The following is a 20448-nucleotide window of genomic DNA, read 5'->3' as shown; positions in this document are numbered from 1 at the left end:
ATGCTGGTTATTACCTATTTCTGCAAGAAGCTGTTGTTCCTAAACTTCTGCCAAGATTAGTGTCTGGGTTTTTATCCTGGTACTCCTTAACCCAGGCAAATCCTATGAATTCACAGACTAAATTAAATACAGGGCTTCAATTTATCTAGATGGGTATTTGGAACATTTACTGCACGGACAAAATATCAGGGGTCTTTGTAAGTTCCAGTTAGCAGGGCAGTAATATTTTCAGTCAACAGAGGACACTAGCCTTGACAGCCTTTAATATTCCATAACAGACGCCTCCTCCCCATGGGAGTTTCTAACTTATTTATGTTTCCAGGTAACCCTTCAGAGATGAATGGTCTCAGGCTCGGGAGAAATGGAGTAATAGGAAAAAAATCACAGGGAATTTAAGTAAATATATTGATAAATAAAAAACTTTCTACAGCCAAATTTTACTGACAACTTAGTCCCTATCTCCCACGTACTTTAGTAGTGTTCAAGATAGGTACACTAAAAACTTCCCACCTCAAATGCTTTCATTTCTCCAAACTTTATAATCTTACCCTAAAAAATTCTGTCTCACCAAATCCCAAGCCAAGCATTTCTTCCCCCATTTGAAAAACATGTCTTTTCAAACTATAAACTTCCCTGATACAACCTAATCTTGCCAACCCAAATGTAAGTCTTACGACCTATAACAACTTCCAGTGACTTGTATAACCTGAAAGAAAGTAACAGGGGGGTTTTTTGGAAACTGAATCTTTGGTCCCTAGCATAAAGTTAGGATCACTTTCTTTTGTCATACAGATTGTTACAGTAATCCATTATTCTTCAAGTTCTGGCTTGACTTGCCAACCATTGCTTCCCTACACAAAGTAGATACCTGCTGAAAACACAGTCTAAATCCCACTCATTCTGAAGAACTGTGCAGTTATCTATACAGCTGAATAGACACCCTTTTTCCTGTTTAAAAAGCTACTGTATAAGCATTACAGAAAGGAATGTGAAACTTCATTTCCACCTGGCGTGACTAGGTCTGTAGAAGTGTTCACTATATTTAGACATTTTAGAAAAAAAGTTACGTTATTTTGACAATTAAGGTATTAATATTATAACATAGCCGAAGTCCTCTACACCTTCTGTCAAAAGCTTTCTAATTGCTCAAATAGGATGAAAACATTAATTAATACCTTGCTTACACAGATCTAAAATTAAAGTTTTCCTCAGGATTTGCTACCTAGATTGAAAGCACAGCCTAGCCACTCGGCACAAACAGCTAACCCTGAGATCCAGCAAGAGATTGTCAAGTTTATGCTTAGAACATAGCCTGCCCAGATTGCTGCTTCCTACCTGCAGATCAGAGATGTGCCTAGCAAAACCACAGTTCTAGGTCAATAAAGCAAGACAGACAGCACTTTATGACAAAGGCTACGTCTACAGAGCCAGTTAAGTTATTACGAAACAGAACTGGGTTTAAACCTCAGAGTTATAACTGTTAGTCAGTAGCTATCATTTCATTCAAGTGCATACCATTTGCCAAATAACTCAGTTGTGATTGCCTCATGCCTTTCCTCCTGCCCTCTCCCACCCCTCCCTTGACCAAAATATTGTTAGTTAAGAAATAGGGCTTTTTCCAAGTCTTCTGTTTTTCTGTTAGGAACAAGCTGTGAGTTAAAGAAAAAGTTAAGATGGGTAGGAGGATTTCTTACAAAGATTATTAGAAATTTTTCTACAAATTAACTACAGTGTCATAGAAACAGATCTAAAAAATAGGGTATGTCAAAACGTGCACACTTCATAAGGAAGATTAGCATGTACAGTCTTCCATATTCGTTAAACTGTCTGTTACATCTAACAATAGTTAGATAGTACTACTACTTTATTAAGTAGCACCATAGCCAGGGTACCAAAAAAGGAGAAAAAAAAAATAAAAATCACATTACAAGCTAACTAGCATGCTGCCCTGCCTTCAGTAAGCAGGCTGTTCTCAGCGAGGTAACATTCATGACCCAAACACCACATTGTTATGTTATATAGATGCAACATGAACAGATAATTCAAAAAATTTGTCAAGCACTCTGAAACTCTGCACCAGTGAGGCTTTCAATTCAAGAAGCTCTGGAGATGAAATGTTAAAGCCCCCAGTTGTTCTGCCTGTAACAAGAAGGTTTTTTCCAAATTTTTATTTAAGTGGGGAGAACCGTAAAGCCAAAAATCATTAAAATAAAGCTATTTTAGTCAAATTGGAGCCTAATGTTTAGGACCACTAAAAAGTTGTTGAAACTTCTGTTACAGAGACAGACAGAACAGAGGCATGAACATATTTTACAGGTGATTTCTACAGGACTTGATTGATTTAGTTAAGAGTACGCTATCACTTCATTCCACATCACTTATCCTGATCTAGCAACTTTGGATTCAAATTCAACAGGACAACTACACCACTGACTGTTACATTTAGGAAACTGAAGCTTCAAAGTCCTGAGGTAAGTACAGCTGAGGAGAGGTATTTCACACTGTAAACACTTGGAGAAGAAAAAAAAATACAGGAACCTTGTATGAGTCTCTAAACAGCAAATGCAGTGTGCCTAGGAGGAACAGATAACTGAAGGCTGGGGATCTTTAATTTATAAAAAAGGTTAACTCCTGCTGCTACAAATGACAATCTGCCATGTGAAAAGAGATTCACCTCTTTACCCTCTGTATAGTCTTTATGTTCAAGACTTCCTACACAAGAAGCAACCACATAAGTTTTCTACGAATTATGATAGTTAAGAACCTCTCCCTTAAGACACAGAATCAAAATCCTAGAGATGTGACACAGAACATTGGCAAATCTTGCTAAAATCACTTGTCCTTTCTTTAATATAGGGCCCTTGCCTGAAACATGATTCATAGTTTATTTTTATAAATAAACATTCTAGTATAAATGTAATACATAATAGCAAAAGCATTTCCTTTCCAGTCCAACCATATACCCAGGAAGGTTTCTGACTCTGTAACAATTTAGAGTTTTTACTGTGCTGACAAATCAGAACCAGTGAAGATCTGGTCTTAAACTTAAATACAGGAATAAAGTTAGACCGTGTTGTATCTTTAAGAAGTATCCCACATTCAAATAAGGAGTTCACTGGTTTGTTATTTTGTCACACACACAGATACTCATTTTTTCCTCAATGTACTTCCAAAAATGTATTTAAAAATATATAACATATATGTTTTATATTTACATAAACTATGTAAATATATAAGCATATACTGTTTACTACATATTTTATACACTTATATGTATAGAATATATGCAATTTATATGTAAACACATCTTTTTTATACACATATATATTTTAAATTGTAACTGAGAGGAGATAGTACTACACTGTATTAGTTCACAAATTCATAAAATGCTACAGAACAACAAAAGTGTACCAATTTTGACAAAAGTATACTCTTCATGAAAGAAGCAAATTTTAGATATCATGTCATATATTCTGTAAACTGAATAAAAATATAGGCTCAAGAACAGTCTACAAATTTAATCTCAAGATTTAAGAACCTCTAAATTTCCAGTCTCTTGGCACACAAAAACTGTAAGTAGGGGAGGAAAGGAGTGTGCTTGGAATGAACTGAGGACAACCTGAACAGTGCTTATATTGTTCAGCTAAGTGACCACTTTTTTCTCAAAAAAAAAAGCATGACTAAAATATGGCACATAAATCTTTTCCAAAACAGACCGAAGCAGTGTCTACACTGCTCTCATCTTTATATATCTTGAAATTTAACCTATTTTTCATATACTCACTTTTAGAATCAAATACATACATACTCTGAACATCTCACTACACAGAAGCAACATCCTGAACTTCTAATTAAAAACTGATGATGCAGTAAGAGAGGTTTTATGTACTCATACCAAACACTCCATGCTGCATCAGTTAATTTATTTGGCATCTGATCTAAGAGTTGCAGTATGGGGTCAGATACACACGCAAACAACATTGATACATTAAACTCTTGTGGAGATCACACAATTTGCCTGCTGCATGAAACTAAAGAACAAACACATATGAAAACTGCAGCAGCAGGAGTGTGTGTCTGACCCCCTTTCTAATTACATGTTGATTTATATACCTTAAGTCTCTCCTAAGACAGCACTCAGTAACACACAGACAACATTCATCCAGAATTATACAGTTACATTATTGACAGAAAGTTTACTTTTTAAAAAGGTCTTTGTCCAGCATAACACCATCGGAAGTTGTTTGAAGGGTCAGTCTTAACATATCCATGCACTCTTTCAATCGGGGATCAGATGTACGTAATCCTGTAGATTTGAGTGCCTATTACAATAAAACAATAATTACTAAAATGAAAACATATGCTATTACAATCAAGTTCTCTACTGCTCGGTCTCATTTATCAAGGTAAGACAGATCCACCACTGTGTTATCAACACAGAGACATTTTGACACCTTATTGATCCTTTCACCATTTCCTTTTGCCATTATCCTTTCACCATTTCCATCTGTGTCTTATGTCAAAGGATTAATGTCATATGAAATCCACGCTGGTCCAATTACATTTTACACAAGTGCAGATACCACCCAGCCCTGCCACAGACACAGATGCTTTCAAGGATACTCTTTTGCTCAGCAAAGAAGTAAATAAAAATACTAGTACACTCATTCTCTTACTTAATTACAGACATGGGGAGGGGGGTATGAAGTTACGTTCCTTATTGCAGCTAACCAGAAATTCTTTGCTTTGTACTCTTGTATTTAGAATGTTAAAAAAACCTGGTAGTAGTTAGCTTTCATGCAGCACTCTAGAACAGTAAACTTACAGTTATGAATTTATGAACTGGTATTTTTTCTTGTCCTTCTGCAATAGTATAGAAAAGTAGATCTTCTAAGCTAGGAAGGAGACCTTGCTTCACTTTACTGGAAAAAAAGAAGAAAACACATATGCATAGATTAGTGCATAGTTGTATTTAGACACATTTTTGCATTATTCACAAGAAAACACACTCTTGTGAGACCCCACCTGGAGTACCATGTCCAGCTCTGGGGCCCCCAACACAAGAGGGCCATGGACCTGCTCGAGTGGGTCCAGAGGAGGCCACAAAGATGCTCAGGGGCTGGAGCACCTCCCCTGTGAGGACAGGCTGAGAGAGTTGGGGGTGTTCAGCCCAGAGAAGAGAAGGCTCCGGGGAGACCTTATGGCGGCCTTCCAGTGCTGAAAGGGGCTACAGGAACGGTGGGGAGGGACTCTGCATCAGGGGTGTAGGGATAGGATGAGGGGTAATGGCTTTAAACTGACAGAGGGCAGATTTAGATATAAGGAAAAAATTCTTCCCTGTGAGGGTGGTGAGGCCCTGGCACAGGTTTCCCAGAGCAGATGTGGCTGCCCCCTCCCTGGCAGTGTTCCAGGCCAGGTTGGACGGGGCTGTGAGCAGCCTGGGCTAGTGGAAGGTGTCCCTGCCCGTGGCTGGGGGTGGGAACTACATGGTCTTTAAAGTCACTTCCAACCCAAACCAATCTATGATTCTATGACTTTCACTGCCAATATAACTGCTGCTACTAACTTCAAAGAACACTTGTATCAGTGAACGGAGTTTAATTCAGCTTTAAGTAGGAAAAAAAAAAAAATCACAAAAGTAACATATATATACTTCACAATAGCAAACATTCTTAACTGCAACACAGTAACGTTTTTGCTGACATACATTTATTGCTATGACTATATTTAGAAATTTTCTGGAGCAGATTCATCATGTTTCCCTCTTCTTGATGTTACAGAGGACAGACATGTTACTTGCACAAAGGATAAAATATTTATAAGACTCAAAGACCTACATGCCTCATAATAAAGCCTAAGAGAAGATTGACCCAATGGTTCCACAGGCAAGAAAAAGATATGACAAGTGTGTATTACTGTCTTCAAAACAGCCCTGTTTTTAAGAATTCCTAGGAGTCCTAAAGCCCTTGTCCTTCTAGAAGCTTATGTAAGCCACATCAGTTACAGTGAAAGCAAGCAAAGCCATCTGCAGTGTAACACAGTAGCCAGAACCAGCCTGGGCTCCAGAAACGGTAACTCTCATCGTGGGTACTTAGCCAAGTTAATGTGCAGCACAGATACATCTTTAATGGTCACTGTGTTTATAATGTAACTACACTGGCTCTCCAAGTATTCCATGTGTTAACTGTTTTACTCTGAGATATGCTTCCTTTATGCCTGCTGGTTTGGGGGTTATTCTGTAACTTACATCTCCATATTAAGTGAAATGTGAAGGAAACCTACCAGATTAAGCATCGACTCCTTCCAAGAGAGAAAAGAAAGCTGCAACACTGGCAGCTTTCCCTCAAAGCCTTTGGTAGTTCTCTATAGGTTTAACCTCAGAGTTTCACCTTTCCTTGATATTCCAAAGCACCCCGCAGCAGGCAGGAGCACAAGTCTGTACTCGGTTCCTTACCCTTCCCCTGCAGGTACGGCAGCGTTGCATCCAGCCGGAATGTACAAACTGCTAGGGGCAGTGATAGCAAAGGGCTTCACATCAACTCTTTTAGTCCCCTCAAGTGCTTAGGTTTGTTTCTAGACAAAGTCAGTTTAGAGAAAGCCAGATGTTTGACAAGCAAGTATAAAAAACCAAAACAAACCAGTTCTCTAGTAAATGTAAACATAAACTAATTAAAATGAAGAGTATGCAGTCTTACATTATTTTGGCCATCAATTTTAAAGCTCAATCTTATAATCTAATAATATCGCCAATACTGTTACTGCACTGTAATACAGAAAAGTTATTGCCTGAAACTAGAATTCTCAGTGACAATTTATCTTTTTTTACACATTTATGCATGCGTGTAAAAAAAGTAGGTCTAAATTCTAGTCATGAAACTTTTCACAAGATTAGTAACTCTTTGAATATCAGTACTCAGGGGTATAACTACAAAAATAACACACTACAACTAAGCACAGACCCTAGGTAGGCCAATACAATTTTACAAACTGACATTTAATCCTCCTTCCTCTCCCAATACTAGCTTATTCTAGCTCAACAACAGGTCTGATTTATTATTATTTTTAATTAAAATCTGATTATATCCAAATACCCTTTTAAATTTAAGACAACCTCTAGATTGGACTCGCCTCCCTCCTTTCCTCATAACTAGCAGTGAAAACCAGTAGTAAAAATCTCACTTCTCATTTTCCAATTTATTTAAAACACTGTACTTGCATACTAAGAACAGAAGACAGCTTTGTAAGCCAACAGAACTTTCCTTGTCTTCCAGTCTGGATTTTTTTTTTTTTTAAATGATGCTGGCTGACTAATGCACAGACAGGCTGGCAATTCAACAGAAAAACGCTTGCAACTACCTCAAGCAAATTACTGAACACCCTTTTTCTTAAAGCAAATTCAAATCTTCCACACAGCACATTGCACTTTCGATCTTTTGAGAACAGTATGTCCAGTCAAGCCAACAGAACCAAAACTACTAACATATCAATTAAAGCTTCATCCTGTATCTGCATCCTAACTCTGAAGCTACATATTTTTTTTAAGCTATACTAAATTACAGAGTGTACACCCCTACGTTTTCCCCATGTACAGAGTATTTAACTAAGCTCCCCAAACCACTGAGATTTCATGTTTTAAGGAATGTCCAGTAACAAGACTCATTACTGACCTGCTCAAAGTCTGACAGAGAAAACTCCTGTGTTCCACTTTTACAGAACAAATTGGCAAAAACACTGAAAAAATTTAACTCATAACATATTTAATTACAAGTTTCTGAGCTATTACACAAAATTTTACAGCTGTTCCAAATGTGGAATTTCTATCTGGAAGGGTAAAGAAAAAAATTTCAGACATTTGACCAAGATTTTTATCTGCCTCTCTGTAAGATTTTAATCTATTAAAGAGACGTGCACCTTTTGCAGCATAAATTCTCTCTTGACATAGTTTCCATATCTTTCACATCTGTTGCTGTTCAATATTGGGTCAGTCAGCTAATTTAACAATGGTTCTGCACTGACTGCCAAAGCAAAGAGGATGGCATTCAATATATTTACAGAAAATTGCTCTTTGTCAAATAGTCCATCTTTTGATAAAGTTTATCTGCTAAATAGAGGTGGAAAGGCTTGCTCTGCAGTTTATCAGGTCAGCAATGTCAGTAACTAATGTTTACTTAACCTAAAAGCTATGTTTTAGTACCACGAGCACACTTAGCAAGATAGTGTTGTTCAGCACATGCTGTAAAGAGCTGTTTTTCAAGTCAGGGAACTTGCTATTTCCACAGCTGAATTAAAGTGGAAATTCCAGTTTACTCCATTTCATGAACGATGACTTTTGATACTTATTTCCCTTCTTTAAAAAAAAAAAATAAATTAAGCACCAGACTATTACACAACTAGACTTCTTCAGTGGTATTCTAACCTATGGACTAGAATACTGGTGGATGCTCCACACTGTGCTTTAATTACAAAGAAAAAAAAAGAAGACAAGAATTCCAAGTACAAGGATTTTACGCTCCGTATCGTTCCTTCCTTCAGCTCTTCCTCATGCATCACTATGATGCTTACACCAGATTCCACAGGGGATTTCATTTTAACAAAACCTGAATTGTAATTTCTACAATATAAAAGAGATTAAATTTCAAATACAGTGAAACATTCCTACTTTGTACTTCAAGATGTAATTGCCAAAATGCAGAACAGGATTTACAGAATAACAGAAGATACAGACGTATGCTAATAACAGTTTCAGGCTCATTATTAGCCATAAGACACCAGTCAAAAATCTGAGGTCACAACTGTCACAAACAGCAATCCCTCTGGGGTCTGTGCTGGGACCAGTACTATTTAATGTCTTCATCAAAGACATAGTGATATTCAGTGCACCCCCAGCAAGTTCGCTGACGACACCAAGCTGCATTGGTATGGTTGACATGCTGGAGGGAAGGGATGTGCCATCCAGAGGGACCTGGACAGGCTGGAGAGGTGAGACCAGGCAAACCTCACGGAGTTCAACAAGGCCAAGGGCAAGGTCCTGCACATGGGTCAGGGCAAACCCTGGTATCAGTACAGGCTGAGGGACGAAGGGATTGAGAGCAGCCCTGCGGAGAAGGACTTGGGGGTACTGGTGGATGGAAAGCTGGACATGAACCAGCAACATGCACTTGCTTGCAGCCCAGAAAGCCAACTGTGTCCTGGGCTGCACCAAGAGAAGTGTGGCCAGCAGGGCGAGGGAGGGGATTCTCCCCCTCTACTCTGGTCTCATGAGGCCCCCCCTGCAGTGCTGTGTCCAGCTCTGGGGGCACCAACACAAGAAGGACATGGGCCTTCTTGAGTGGGTCCAGAGGAGGCCACGAAGACGATCAGGGTCTGGAGCACCTCCCCTGTGAGGACAGGCTGAGAGAGTTGGGGGTGTTCAGCCCGGAGAAGGCTTTGGGGAGACCTTATAGTGGCCTTTTAGTACTTAAAGGGGGCTACAGAAAACATGGGGAGGGACACTATCAGGGAGTATAGGGATAGGACGGGGGGTAACAGTTTTAATCTTAAAGAGGGCAGATTTAGATTAACTATAAGGATGAGATTTTTTACAATGAGGGTGGTGAAACACTAGAACAGGTTGCCCAGAGAGCTGGTAAATGCCCCATCCCTTGAAACATTCAAGGTCAGTTGGATGGGGCATTGAGCAACCTGATCTAGTGGAAGGTGTCCCTGCCCATGGACTAGATGACCTTTAAAGGTCCCTTCCAACCCAAACTACTCTATGATTCTGTGAAAGCTGCAAGTGCTGCAACCCACAGCTGGTAGCAGCTCTACCTAAAACAGGCATCTTGGAGATCAGTTATCTGTAATATGGTGACAACTTCAATTAAGAGGTATAAAGACCTGTCAAGTCACTAAGTAACTACTTTCTGTCCACTTGCAGTTAGACATTGATCCCATCAACAGTCGTGGGCAACCATTTACCTAAGAACTTAGGAAGATTCAAACAAAACTATGCATTTATAAACTTAGACCAGACATTTAATAGTAGATGTCAAAGTGTTTATGGTGAAAACAAGAACTGTTGCTTCAAAACCTCAGCCTCTAAGGAAGTTAGGAAAGGTCTAAGGAAAACACACTTCTAACAGTTTCTTGCATCTGCAAGTATTATATGTACATTCCAACAGGAGTGACAGCAAGATGAACCACTGACTGGGTACTATACAGTTATTTCTCTGGAAATCTGGCCTGGGTACCAAAGCAAAATTAATTTTAAAAGGTACCTCCAGAATTTATCCCTGTCCTTAAAAAAAAAAAAAATAAAATAAAATAAAATAAAAAGAGTGCTACCTCTCTTTGTCATTAAGAAAAAAATTTAATAAAACATTTCCATTAACCATTTTGTTATATTCCATATACTAGTACCCATCATTACTGCAATTTAGCCATACTTTAAAAATCAAGGTTGCACATGTTTTGCCGCTCCCTCTCACCATAATCAAGGCCTTTGTAATTTAGAAATAGCTTATACTAAGATAAACTATGTCTGATCCTGCTACTGTCCAGTATAAGATGTAAGAATAATGCACACTTAAAGTGAACAATGCACAGTTACACTGAAAGCAGAACACTTAAATAATACACAAGCTTATAGTTTTAGATTGTACTGGTTTATTGTGTTTTAATTATTTAGGCATGAACATAGATATGATTGCATTTCAATCCATAGCCTTCATTAATCAAAATTACCAGTCTATGACCACTTTCAGTTTAAGCTCTGATACTTTTCCTTTCCAGAATATATTAAGTTTCAGGTGGAGTGAAGGCAGGATAGCAGGGATAAGGTGGTGGTAGAAGATGTTTAGGAAAAAATGCACAAGGGGATCTGGTTATGCAATAGGATACTAGTTATTTCATCAGCCACAGACCTTGTAATTTATTCTCTCTATGAGGAATTAAACTGTTCTAAATTTCTGTACAGTCTTTGTACAAAGCATTTTAGGCTTTCACTTGCAACTCCTACTCTCTATACATGATGACTGTCAGGCAAGCTAACAAGCAAGAAAACCTTAGTGCTGTCTTTTGACACCATAGGTTATTTCAGTATCCTAGAATCATGACCTTACAACCAAATAGAAAAACTAATCCCCCAAAACAAACAAAAAAATAAAAGCGTAAAAAGGACTATTGTCTTCCCGGTTGGGTCCACAAACCACCCGCCAAACACAACTCAAACATTATACGCTGCTGGATGGTGAAGTGCTGGAATCAGCAGAACACACAGACTGCACTGACTTAGCCCAGTTGTCAATTTAGTCCAGAAACCTGTCTTTTTAAGAACTTCACTTTTCTTCTGAACCATGCACTCTGCCTTCATATAGGAGCAACTTCCACGTGCAATGTACCATTTACCAATGCTTAAGGAAGATTTTCATAATTCTGCATTAAGAAAAATAAGAATGAAAGTATCCAGCAGCCTTGCTAATGTGCCACCAGGAATTCCTGCACAGCCCGAACTGAAAAGAAACTGTTTCCAGCTTTTCCCCTGTCTGTAACTATATGCTGTATGTTTTATGTAACTGTTCCTTGTTCATTTTGCAGTAAAACTCAATGAACAAGCATCTGACTTTCAAATATATCCTTTTGTCAAAAGCCAAAAATGGTTAAAAGTGTATAATTGGATTGTGACTACACAGGTTTACCAGACATACTAGAAATTATAGGATTTCCCTAATTGATGCTAGCTGTAGGAAGCTGTTATAAAAGCTCAGTTTAAGAAAATGTTACCTCCTTAATAAATCACCATTTCGACATCCTCAAATAACCCTCACAGTTGGCATACTGGTTTTTCCTAAGTTTTTTATGGTACCGTATTTCTCACTGAAAATGGAAGTACAACCTTTATAAACCCCACCTACTCGAGCCACAGCAGAGTATTTTTTTTGTTCCAAAAGATTATGTATAGAGCTAATTCAAAACAAAAGGCTTGAACAAAGGTGAGCAGCTAACACATTTGGTGGGAGAAAGAGGAGAATAACAAAAAGGAGTATAAATTCATACTAAAAAAAAAATGCAAAACCGCAACTCAAAAGCAGAACTATTAACAAGATAAGGGCTGAAGCCTTCACAACTGGCCTGGTGGAATCTTTTCCAAACTTCCTCTTAGCATTAGGCTAACAGAGACTTTGGTCAGTGTTAAAACAAGGTACTTCTTTCTTGGCCTTATTTCCTCTGTCTTTTGCTTTTCTGTAAGCACAGCAAAGCCTGGGAAAGCAGCTTGGGTTTAGATTTTAATTATGTCGACCCATAAGTAGTGAAAAGACGACACACGGGCTTCCTACAGGAAAGCCAAGGGACATGTTCTGAACACACACAAAGAAGATGGGTCTTCATGAGGCTTGCAGCTAAACTGTCAAACTTCTTGTAGAAGCCTACCAGAGATACTAAGTGTACCTGGGCTCAAACAAGCAGTGGGCAAACAGTGAGATGGTGGGGGTGGGAAATGAACAAGACTTTTTCAAGACCTGCATAATGCTGAGGATGTACAGAGCTGAGTGAGATGGTTCAAGGAGAAGCATCAATCCATTCACCTCACTGTTCTACTGTCCCTGGGATCCGCTACCAGTCATTACCAGGGACACAAACTGGGGCTGATACACCTGTCTCTGACCAATTTCTTCAAGAATATTTCAGGTTTTCAGTGAAGGAATATTAACTTCAAATATTAACTTCACAAGCACGTGCAGTCTTACCATTCTATTACCTGCATGCACTTTTGTCACGTAGGGACAAACCAGGACCCCTTGGCCCAGGGACATGTTCTGCAGCACTTACGGGTGTCTGTGCACACCACTACCAGACTGTAATGTCCATCCTTAACTGCACTAGGTGTGGACTTGGAGAAGGTAGCGATGCAAAACTTCCAAGGCAGAACTGCACATCACGTAGATTGCCTTTAATAATTAATGTAAGATGACACAGCTTGCACTTCTCTTGGAAAATATTTTATGCAAGTAGTGGCGCTAGAAAAAACACGCTACTGTACACTGTCTCCCGTGAGCCAAAACACAGCCCCCCTTACGCACAGCACAGCCTCACGTGGGAGGGACCCCAAGCCCGGTGGAGGCTCAAGCCGTGGGCAGGACCCCACGCAGCGGGAAGGGCGGCCCCGCGAGGCACACGCGCTCCCCACGCCACGCGTCTGCGCTGCCTCCACCACCACCCCCGGCCCCGAGTCCGCCCTTCACAGCTCAGGGGACCACACCGGCCCCACGGGGCACCCCCGCGCCACGGCACGGGGTGGGGGTCCCCGGCACCCACCCGGAGGACGGCGGCAGCCGGGCCCACACCGCCCCGCCCCGCCCGCAGCGCACAAGCGCGGCGCAGCCGGCCCCGCCGTCGCCAGAGACCCCAGCCCGCCGCGGTGGGGCCCCGGGAGCCCCCGGGGGAGGCGATGCCCGCGCCGAGCACCGGCTCGGCCCTCGCACCTGCCGGGGAAGCGGCCCGGCGGCCCCCGCGCCCGGCCCGGCCCCCTTCCGCGAGCACCACGCGTGCGAAGGGGAAGGCGGCGCTCACATGGCGCCTCCGCATCCCCGCCGCCCAGCCCGGCCCAGCCCCGCCACCCCCACCCCCCCGCACTCACTTCTCCCCCCCGCTGCCGCCTCCGGCCAGCTCCTTGCCGCCACCGTGGTTATTGTTGTGGCCGCTGTCGGCGGGGGGCTCGCCGGGGGGCGGCGGCGCCGGCGCCCCCTTCCCCGGCTCCTCCAAGGCTCCCTCCGAGCGAGTGCACAAACCCCGCGCCGAAGGCGGCAGCGGCGGCCCCGGGCCGCGGCGGGAGGCGGGCGGGCTCGCGCCGAAGGCGGCCAGCGGAGGCGGGAGGCGCCTGGGGCCGGCGCCGGGGCCCGGGCCGCCGCCGCCGGCCGCCCCCGGCGGGCCGAGCAGCAGCAGCTCCCGCAGCAGCGCGGAGCGCCACAGCCGCATCATGCTGCGCCACTTCCCTCCGCCGAGTGCCCCAGCGCGGCGGCCTGCGGCGCCGCTCGCGCCCCGCCGCGCCCGCCCCCCCGCTCTCCCGATTGGCAGCGGCCGCGTAACTGTCAGGCACGCGGCGTGCTCACTGGCCGGCAGGGACGCCACTCCGGCCCGGGACACGCCCCCCGGCGCGGGACGAGCCGCCCGCGGGCCGCTGGGCTCTGGGCGCGCGAGGCCGGCGGCGCGGCGGGGGCAGCTGGCGGGGCCCGCACGGCCGGTACCGGCGGGGCCGGGGCGGACCCGCCGCGGGGCCGGGCGGCAGCGCGCTGAGGGGAGCGGCGGGGCGGCGCCGCGTAGCGGGCCGGGGCCGCCGCCCGCACCGAGGTCACCCCGCCCTTCCCGCCGCCTCCATTTTCTGTCGGCCCCAGCTCCCGAGGCGATGGGGGGAAGCTTGAGAGGAGGGCCCGGGCTGTGCCCTCAGCGGCGGCGCGGAAGGGGCGCGGGGCGAGGCCGGCACCTGCGGGGCGCCCGGAGGTCCCCGCGGGTCCTGGGGCGGCGTTGAAGCGCTCCCGGCGGCGCTTCCCTTCCTTCTGCGACGTGCGAGGGGGTTGGAAACGGGTCGGGCTCCGGCGGTGTCAGGTTCAGGTTGTCATGGATACAAGCGATTTGTTAAAATTTTACGGATTTAACTCCCAAGTGCGCCGCCTTTACCGGGACAGGGGCGCGGGCGGTCACGGGTGCGGGCTGGATGCTCCCGCCCGGGAGCCGTCGGGGCGGCGCGGCCCGCCAGGCGCGGGGGGGAAGGGCTCGGGAGACAGCAGTGCGTTGGGAACGGCCTTGGTGAGAAAAGTGCTTCCCAAACTCTTTGGGCCAAATGCTTCAGGTAACGCGCAGATCTGGTAATGGGCTTCCACCCATTTGCAATAAAAATGTAATCGCGTAGCTCGTTGCCAAGCTTCCCGTGGAGACCGAAGTGTACAGCTTAAAAAGAAAGTAGTAAGCTACCTGGACACCTAGATGAATTGGGCACAGCTGCTCTTCATGCTCACATTGTCAAAGGTTTAATCAAGAGTGTGAGTATTCCGCTACTGCTCATCTACAGGTCTCAGTTCAGGAACCACCGACCCATAGTAATGTAATGCCAAAGGCCAAAGTGGGAAGAGCAGCAGAAAATAACTGCAGGGCTTCAGCACAGAGTATAAATGTCACTCCTTACGTATACTTAAGCTGCTGTCGCAGCATCCCGACCTGCTGCTTGCCAGTAGACAGTATCTTGGAAGTCACAGATTTTGCAGTTACCTGGTAAAACTCTTTGCTCACATCACCAGTTGCTAAATTTGTCCTAGATGAGTACAAGTCTATATTAGTAAATTGTACCCATTATGGTTAACAGTAGAAGGGGAGGTCTGTTGTCATCCTATTTCATCAGTAATGCCAACATGGAAACCAGTATTTAAATTGCCACTAGATTTCTTACTTCAGGAATCATAATTTTCTTAGCAAAAATGTAAATGCTTCTGGAGTTCTGAATCTATTAGCACTAAATTTCATTGTGAACAATTTCCCTATGCATTAAAGTTTATTATTATGTTTGGGGGAGGTGGGGGTAGAGAAGTTGTTTTGAGTTAAAATGAGCTTGCCACACACTTTATTGGAAATGTTTTACTCTGAAGATACTGATATTTTATTTTCCACCACCCCCCAGACTGAAAATTTCAGCTGTCTAGGCATAGTAAATTGCTCTTAAAGAACAATGTAAAACAGAGGGGGTTTTGTTACCCGTTTTTCATGTGCCGAGTCTGAGATAATCACTACAAACAGATCTTCAGAATAGCCTTTGCTTATACTTAAACTGCAGCACAAATGCCCACAGGAGTTCCCTATGCTAATAAATTGTCACAACAGCCATGAGAGATTTTGGAAGCAGATTTAAAGATAGCTGATAATCTATGCCTATAAAATGAGCCTCAGCTCACCAATGGTTTTCCTTCCCACTGAACAAGGAAACTTGAAATATCAGTGTGGGATGTGTAATCCTGTGCTGCAGTTACTTCACGTACAAAAATGCAAAGTACCTACAGTTCTCACATACTTATTACATTACCTATTACATTTCCTGGAACTAATTCTGGATTTCCATTTGCTAAGTCTTTTTGGCAAGCCAATAACTGCCTCTTTTATCCTGTCACCCAGTAATAATAATTCCCATTTTTAAAATTCCGTTATGTAAAATGCTGTAAAGAGAGAACTCACTCAAGCACCTTTTCCATTCTTTCTACAGGGGCTGCTGCTGTTAAGACCAGAGACAGCAAGTGCTCTTCCAGTATGTGCATTTGGTCACTAATTGAACACACAGTTCTGCAGACACTTATAAGATTCCCCACTGATTTTTCGTGCCAAGGTGATATTTTTGGTGTGACAGCTGTGCTCTTGCACAAGCCAGCTGTTTAGCAATGACCTGGTTCAAAAACTTGTCTTAATTCACTTATAATATAGCGGGGGAAGAAGAGGAAGAATGCAAAATGTAGTGATCTGGATCTTTCCTTTTAGTGCTCTGGTTTCTCTTAAGAACTTTGCAAGTAAGTTTGGGCGGTGGGGGTGGGAAAGTACTACCTTAACAAAAATACTTGCCTTTTATAACAGTATGCCATGTTACGCATTCTTGACCCTACATGAACTCTCATTTTACTCATTTCCTTTTTTTTTTTTTTTTTACTTTGTATGCTATTACCTTCTTCCTTTAACCTGTCAGTATCACCTTCACATCAGTAATCTCCCAATGTGAGTATTCTTCAATAAAGCTTTCCTTAAAACTCACTTCAAGAAATTAATCCTCAACTTCTCTCCCTAGAATTTCCCAGTGTGTGTGTTTTAGCTCCTCAGGGCAGAAAAGGCAAGTTGCTCTGTGTGTGGAACTACAAATACACAGCTCAGGAACAATGCAAAATGATAAATATAGTTTCAGATTCACAAAGTTCAAGGGCAGTAATGACTCATTCTCTATTCTGAGAACTTTTGCTGCATATTTCAGGCCATCACTCCTTGCTCCTACTATGACTAAGCCTAAGAAGTTTCACCCACTGATTCTTTCCTCTCCCCAAGGTGCAGGTATACTAGAGAGTCTTAATTTAAAGATGGCTTTTTTTTTTTTTTTTTTTTTACACTTTTAGATTAAATCATAGAAATGTAGTAAAGATAATGTCAGAAATACGTCCGTTTACTTATGAAAAGTGTTATACATTAAACCTGTTAAACTGGCTCTGTTTTTTGTTTTGATCCAGATGTTAGACTGGGCTTTCCCATACCTCAGAGAAACCCCCTTCAGACTTCCCTCTTGAACACAGTGGTTTTACTCGTCTCTTTGGAAATAGAAGGCAGGCCATCTGCTCTGCTATTCTGTGTTTCACACAGTATCCCAAGAGAAGCAGAAAATTACAAAAATGGTTTCCGACATAGCGCAGAGAAATTTTAAATTAAAATTCCCTATAGCTTTTGAGTTGGTTATGCAACTGGCAGAAACCATAAGCCACTGATTCTCTTTTTAATTTCCACAACTACATGTACTTATGCGAGACAAAAATTAGAATAATTTAAGACAACACAGTTCTTCTGTAAAGAAAGAGAGTGAATCTTTTAAACAGGCATTATTTTTTATCTCCCTCAAGCTGTATTGTACCAAAATATCCCTAGTGTATACCTCTAAAAATAATCCATATTTCAGAGGGTTTTTTTTTAAAAGAGGCACAGCAGCATTAATCTTCTAGGAGAAAGGTCTCTAAAAAAGGAGGTGGAAAGGGGTCTTCCCAGTTCAAGCACACACAATGATAACAGCTTTCAGGAAGATTAAATCCTCCCATCAGATCAGCAGGGCAGATCTCAGATAAGCAGGAGAAATTAAGGATTATCTTGACTACGACATGAACTGTTTACTTTGCTATTTTAAATGGTTATGTTGGCTCAATTTCATTTGTTGCTGGGTAGTGCTTTCCAAAAGAGAACTGAGGACCAGACGCTGCCATTTTGATTCAAATATTCCCACTGATTCTAGCAGCAGATCTGAAAAATATTTTTTTCTTTTGTGAGGCTAACTTGCTGCACATTTGGGTAACATTTTGATACCAATTCAAATGAAAGGTGCTTAGTCACAAGAAACATTCCCTGTTGGATTGTACAGAGGATATGGAACAGCCTCTTCTGAGCATAGAAGCATAAGTAGTAAATAAAGTTACTGTTTAATCTAAGAAAATTAAATATTTAGGTGTAATAGCTCAGAAATCCAACAAGGAGGAATATATTCAGAGGAATAATTTACCTGGAAGGTAAATTGTCACGAGTGATAATGACAAACAAGAGCAGAAATTCCAGATCATCTTCCTCACATCAGTGAGACCATAGCTCGTTTCTCATTGCTCTCATTCCAGGCAAATATGGGCAGGAAGGAATTAATTCAAAGGAAAGCAACAAAAATATTTGGAGGATTTCCTGAGACTGACATGAAGAGAAACTACAAGTGCCTGGGACATTCCTAGCATGATTAAGAGACAATATAGGGTGTTTTCTAGTGTATATGACAGCAAGTAAATAATAGAAGTAGGTTTATTGAGATGATCTGCAAAGACTGGTGCAATTATTTCCCTTTATTTGTTAAACCACTTCCTTTCACCTTATCCAGCGAGACAGAACCATTGTTCCTCATGCATGTTATCAGCTATAGCACTCTTCAGGTGCAAAATGCTTTATGAACATTCACCTTCAGAAGCCAAGAGCTTACCTACCAGAGAGGTATCCTCTGCTGGATCCAGCACACTGCATGTTATTTGCACTGTAATAAACCTAAATCATAGTGTTACAAAAACCACACACCAGATTTAGTGCTTAATGCTGATGACACCTGCCAAATTGCAGTCCAGGTGTTGATACTACAGGGAGTGGGGGAGCAGACTTGGGTCTTCTGTTTGTGTTCCTGATCCTCAAGTATGAGCCTTGGTAACCTTGTGCTCGCAAATAGAAACCAGCGGCAACACCTTGTGGCTGCTCCATCGTATCCCAGGTGTCTGTGCCGAGCCTGCATGGGAGACCATGGGAGCAGAGGAACAGGCTGCTCAGGTGAGTCTGTGCTCTCACATCTCACTGCTTTTGAGAACGGACGTGTAAAATTGCTGCCTGCATTTAAGCAAAGGTCAGAGCGCTTGGGCTGACCACAAGCTGGCTGGGCACAAAGCAAGCTATGCAGTGCTGGGCCATCCCTGTCTGACCGGTAACACCTGCATGTGCCATCCCTGGAGCGGCGCAGATGGCATCGCGCTGCAGCTACACCCCGTCCCAAAGTAGGTTGCTTTCAGCTCAATTCCAGCGCTTTAGGAAAAGGCACTTGGAGAGATACAATCTTTCAGGCAAAGACACAAGTGCATCCCATTTAATGTTCCCATATAGAAAAAAAAAACCTCTCACACACATCTGGTTTTGCCCTTTCACAAACAGAAGTTGAAATTACTTGTGGCTGTGTAGAAGCTTAAACCTACAAGGACACCTAGGCTTAGAGGCAGAGCTACCCATCCCGGAGGAAAATAAAACAAAACAAGGTAAAATCAAGCAAGGAAAACAGTTTCCATTACAGTTTGATTGCCTGTCTCATCATAAGTGGCAATCCAAATAGTGAAAAAAGTCTCCAACCTCCAGAAGGGTCCTCTGGAGCACACAGAAACCATTCTGATGGAGTGCAGAAAATAACACGAGCACCAACAAAACCCCAGCACTTCTGAAATGTCAAAATGACCAGCAAAGCCACATAATTTTTCTGCCCTGATATTTTTGGCACCTTCCATTTCCATTACCACACTGAGGGAAGAGGAATGGACACTTCAGGTGATTTGGAGCTCAGCCTTCCTTTGCAGCTGCCATGAGCTGCAAGTCTCCTTGCAAGTTGCAAGACTAAGTCTCCTGTTGACTTAAAAACAAACAGTCCCATAAACGCTGATGGGAAAACATCCAATGTTTTTTAATTCTTGAAGAATGTAACCTTGAAGGAAGATTTTTTTTTTTTTCCCTATCTAATTCTCTCTTTATAAGCACTTTCTTAAGGAGGTGAGAGGAAGGAGGCAAGGAAGCATAGCAAAGCAGTACTCTTGGTACTAGTGGGCGAGCCAACATGTTGCTGGTGAAAACAGACACGCTATCAGCAGCACTTCCAGTAGCACACAATGTACCATCACACTCCAAGGATGTTTAATATTTAGACAAGGACTTTTGAACAGTTCCACAACAACAGGCCAGTGGGGACTGAAGACTTGCAAAACTGAACTCGAGGATTAAAAAAAAGGAGCAAAAATTCTAAGTTAGACAGAATTAAACATGTATTTTTCTAATAACTAGTTTAGTGCTTAAATATGTGTATGTTCATCCTAACTTCCAAGACAACAAATATTAAAAATTCTTGGGGTTTTGGTGCATTTGAAATATTTGTGAAAGTGCAAGATTTGTGTTTCTTTAGAGTTAACTGCTGTCAGA

At 42.5% G+C, this 20448-nt stretch overlaps 1 protein-coding gene across 2 annotated transcripts in view; it reads right to left on the bottom strand.

Annotated features, from left to right (window-relative positions):
• GLS (glutaminase) overlaps positions 1-13985 on the bottom strand; it is a 68805-nt gene extending 54820 nt beyond the window's left edge. For both annotated transcript variants that reach the window (XM_074910645.1, XM_074910646.1), the window contains exons 1-3: positions 13616-13985; positions 4826-4922; positions 4201-4322 (exon numbers count right to left, since the gene is read on the bottom strand). In XM_074910645.1, coding sequence (XP_074766746.1) covers positions 4201-4322; positions 4826-4922; positions 13616-13956 — 560 coding nt within the window. In that variant the 5' untranslated portion in view covers positions 13957-13985. The remainder of the gene's footprint in view (positions 1-4200; positions 4323-4825; positions 4923-13615) is intronic.
• Between the last annotated feature and the right edge of the window lie 6463 nt (positions 13986-20448).

This window comes from Athene noctua, chromosome 7 (genome assembly GCF_965140245.1).
Source record: "Athene noctua chromosome 7, bAthNoc1.hap1.1, whole genome shotgun sequence".
NCBI lineage: Eukaryota > Metazoa > Chordata > Aves > Strigiformes > Strigidae > Athene > Athene noctua.
Note: the sequence above shows the minus strand (reverse complement) of the source record. Positions and strands in the feature narration are given on the sequence as shown.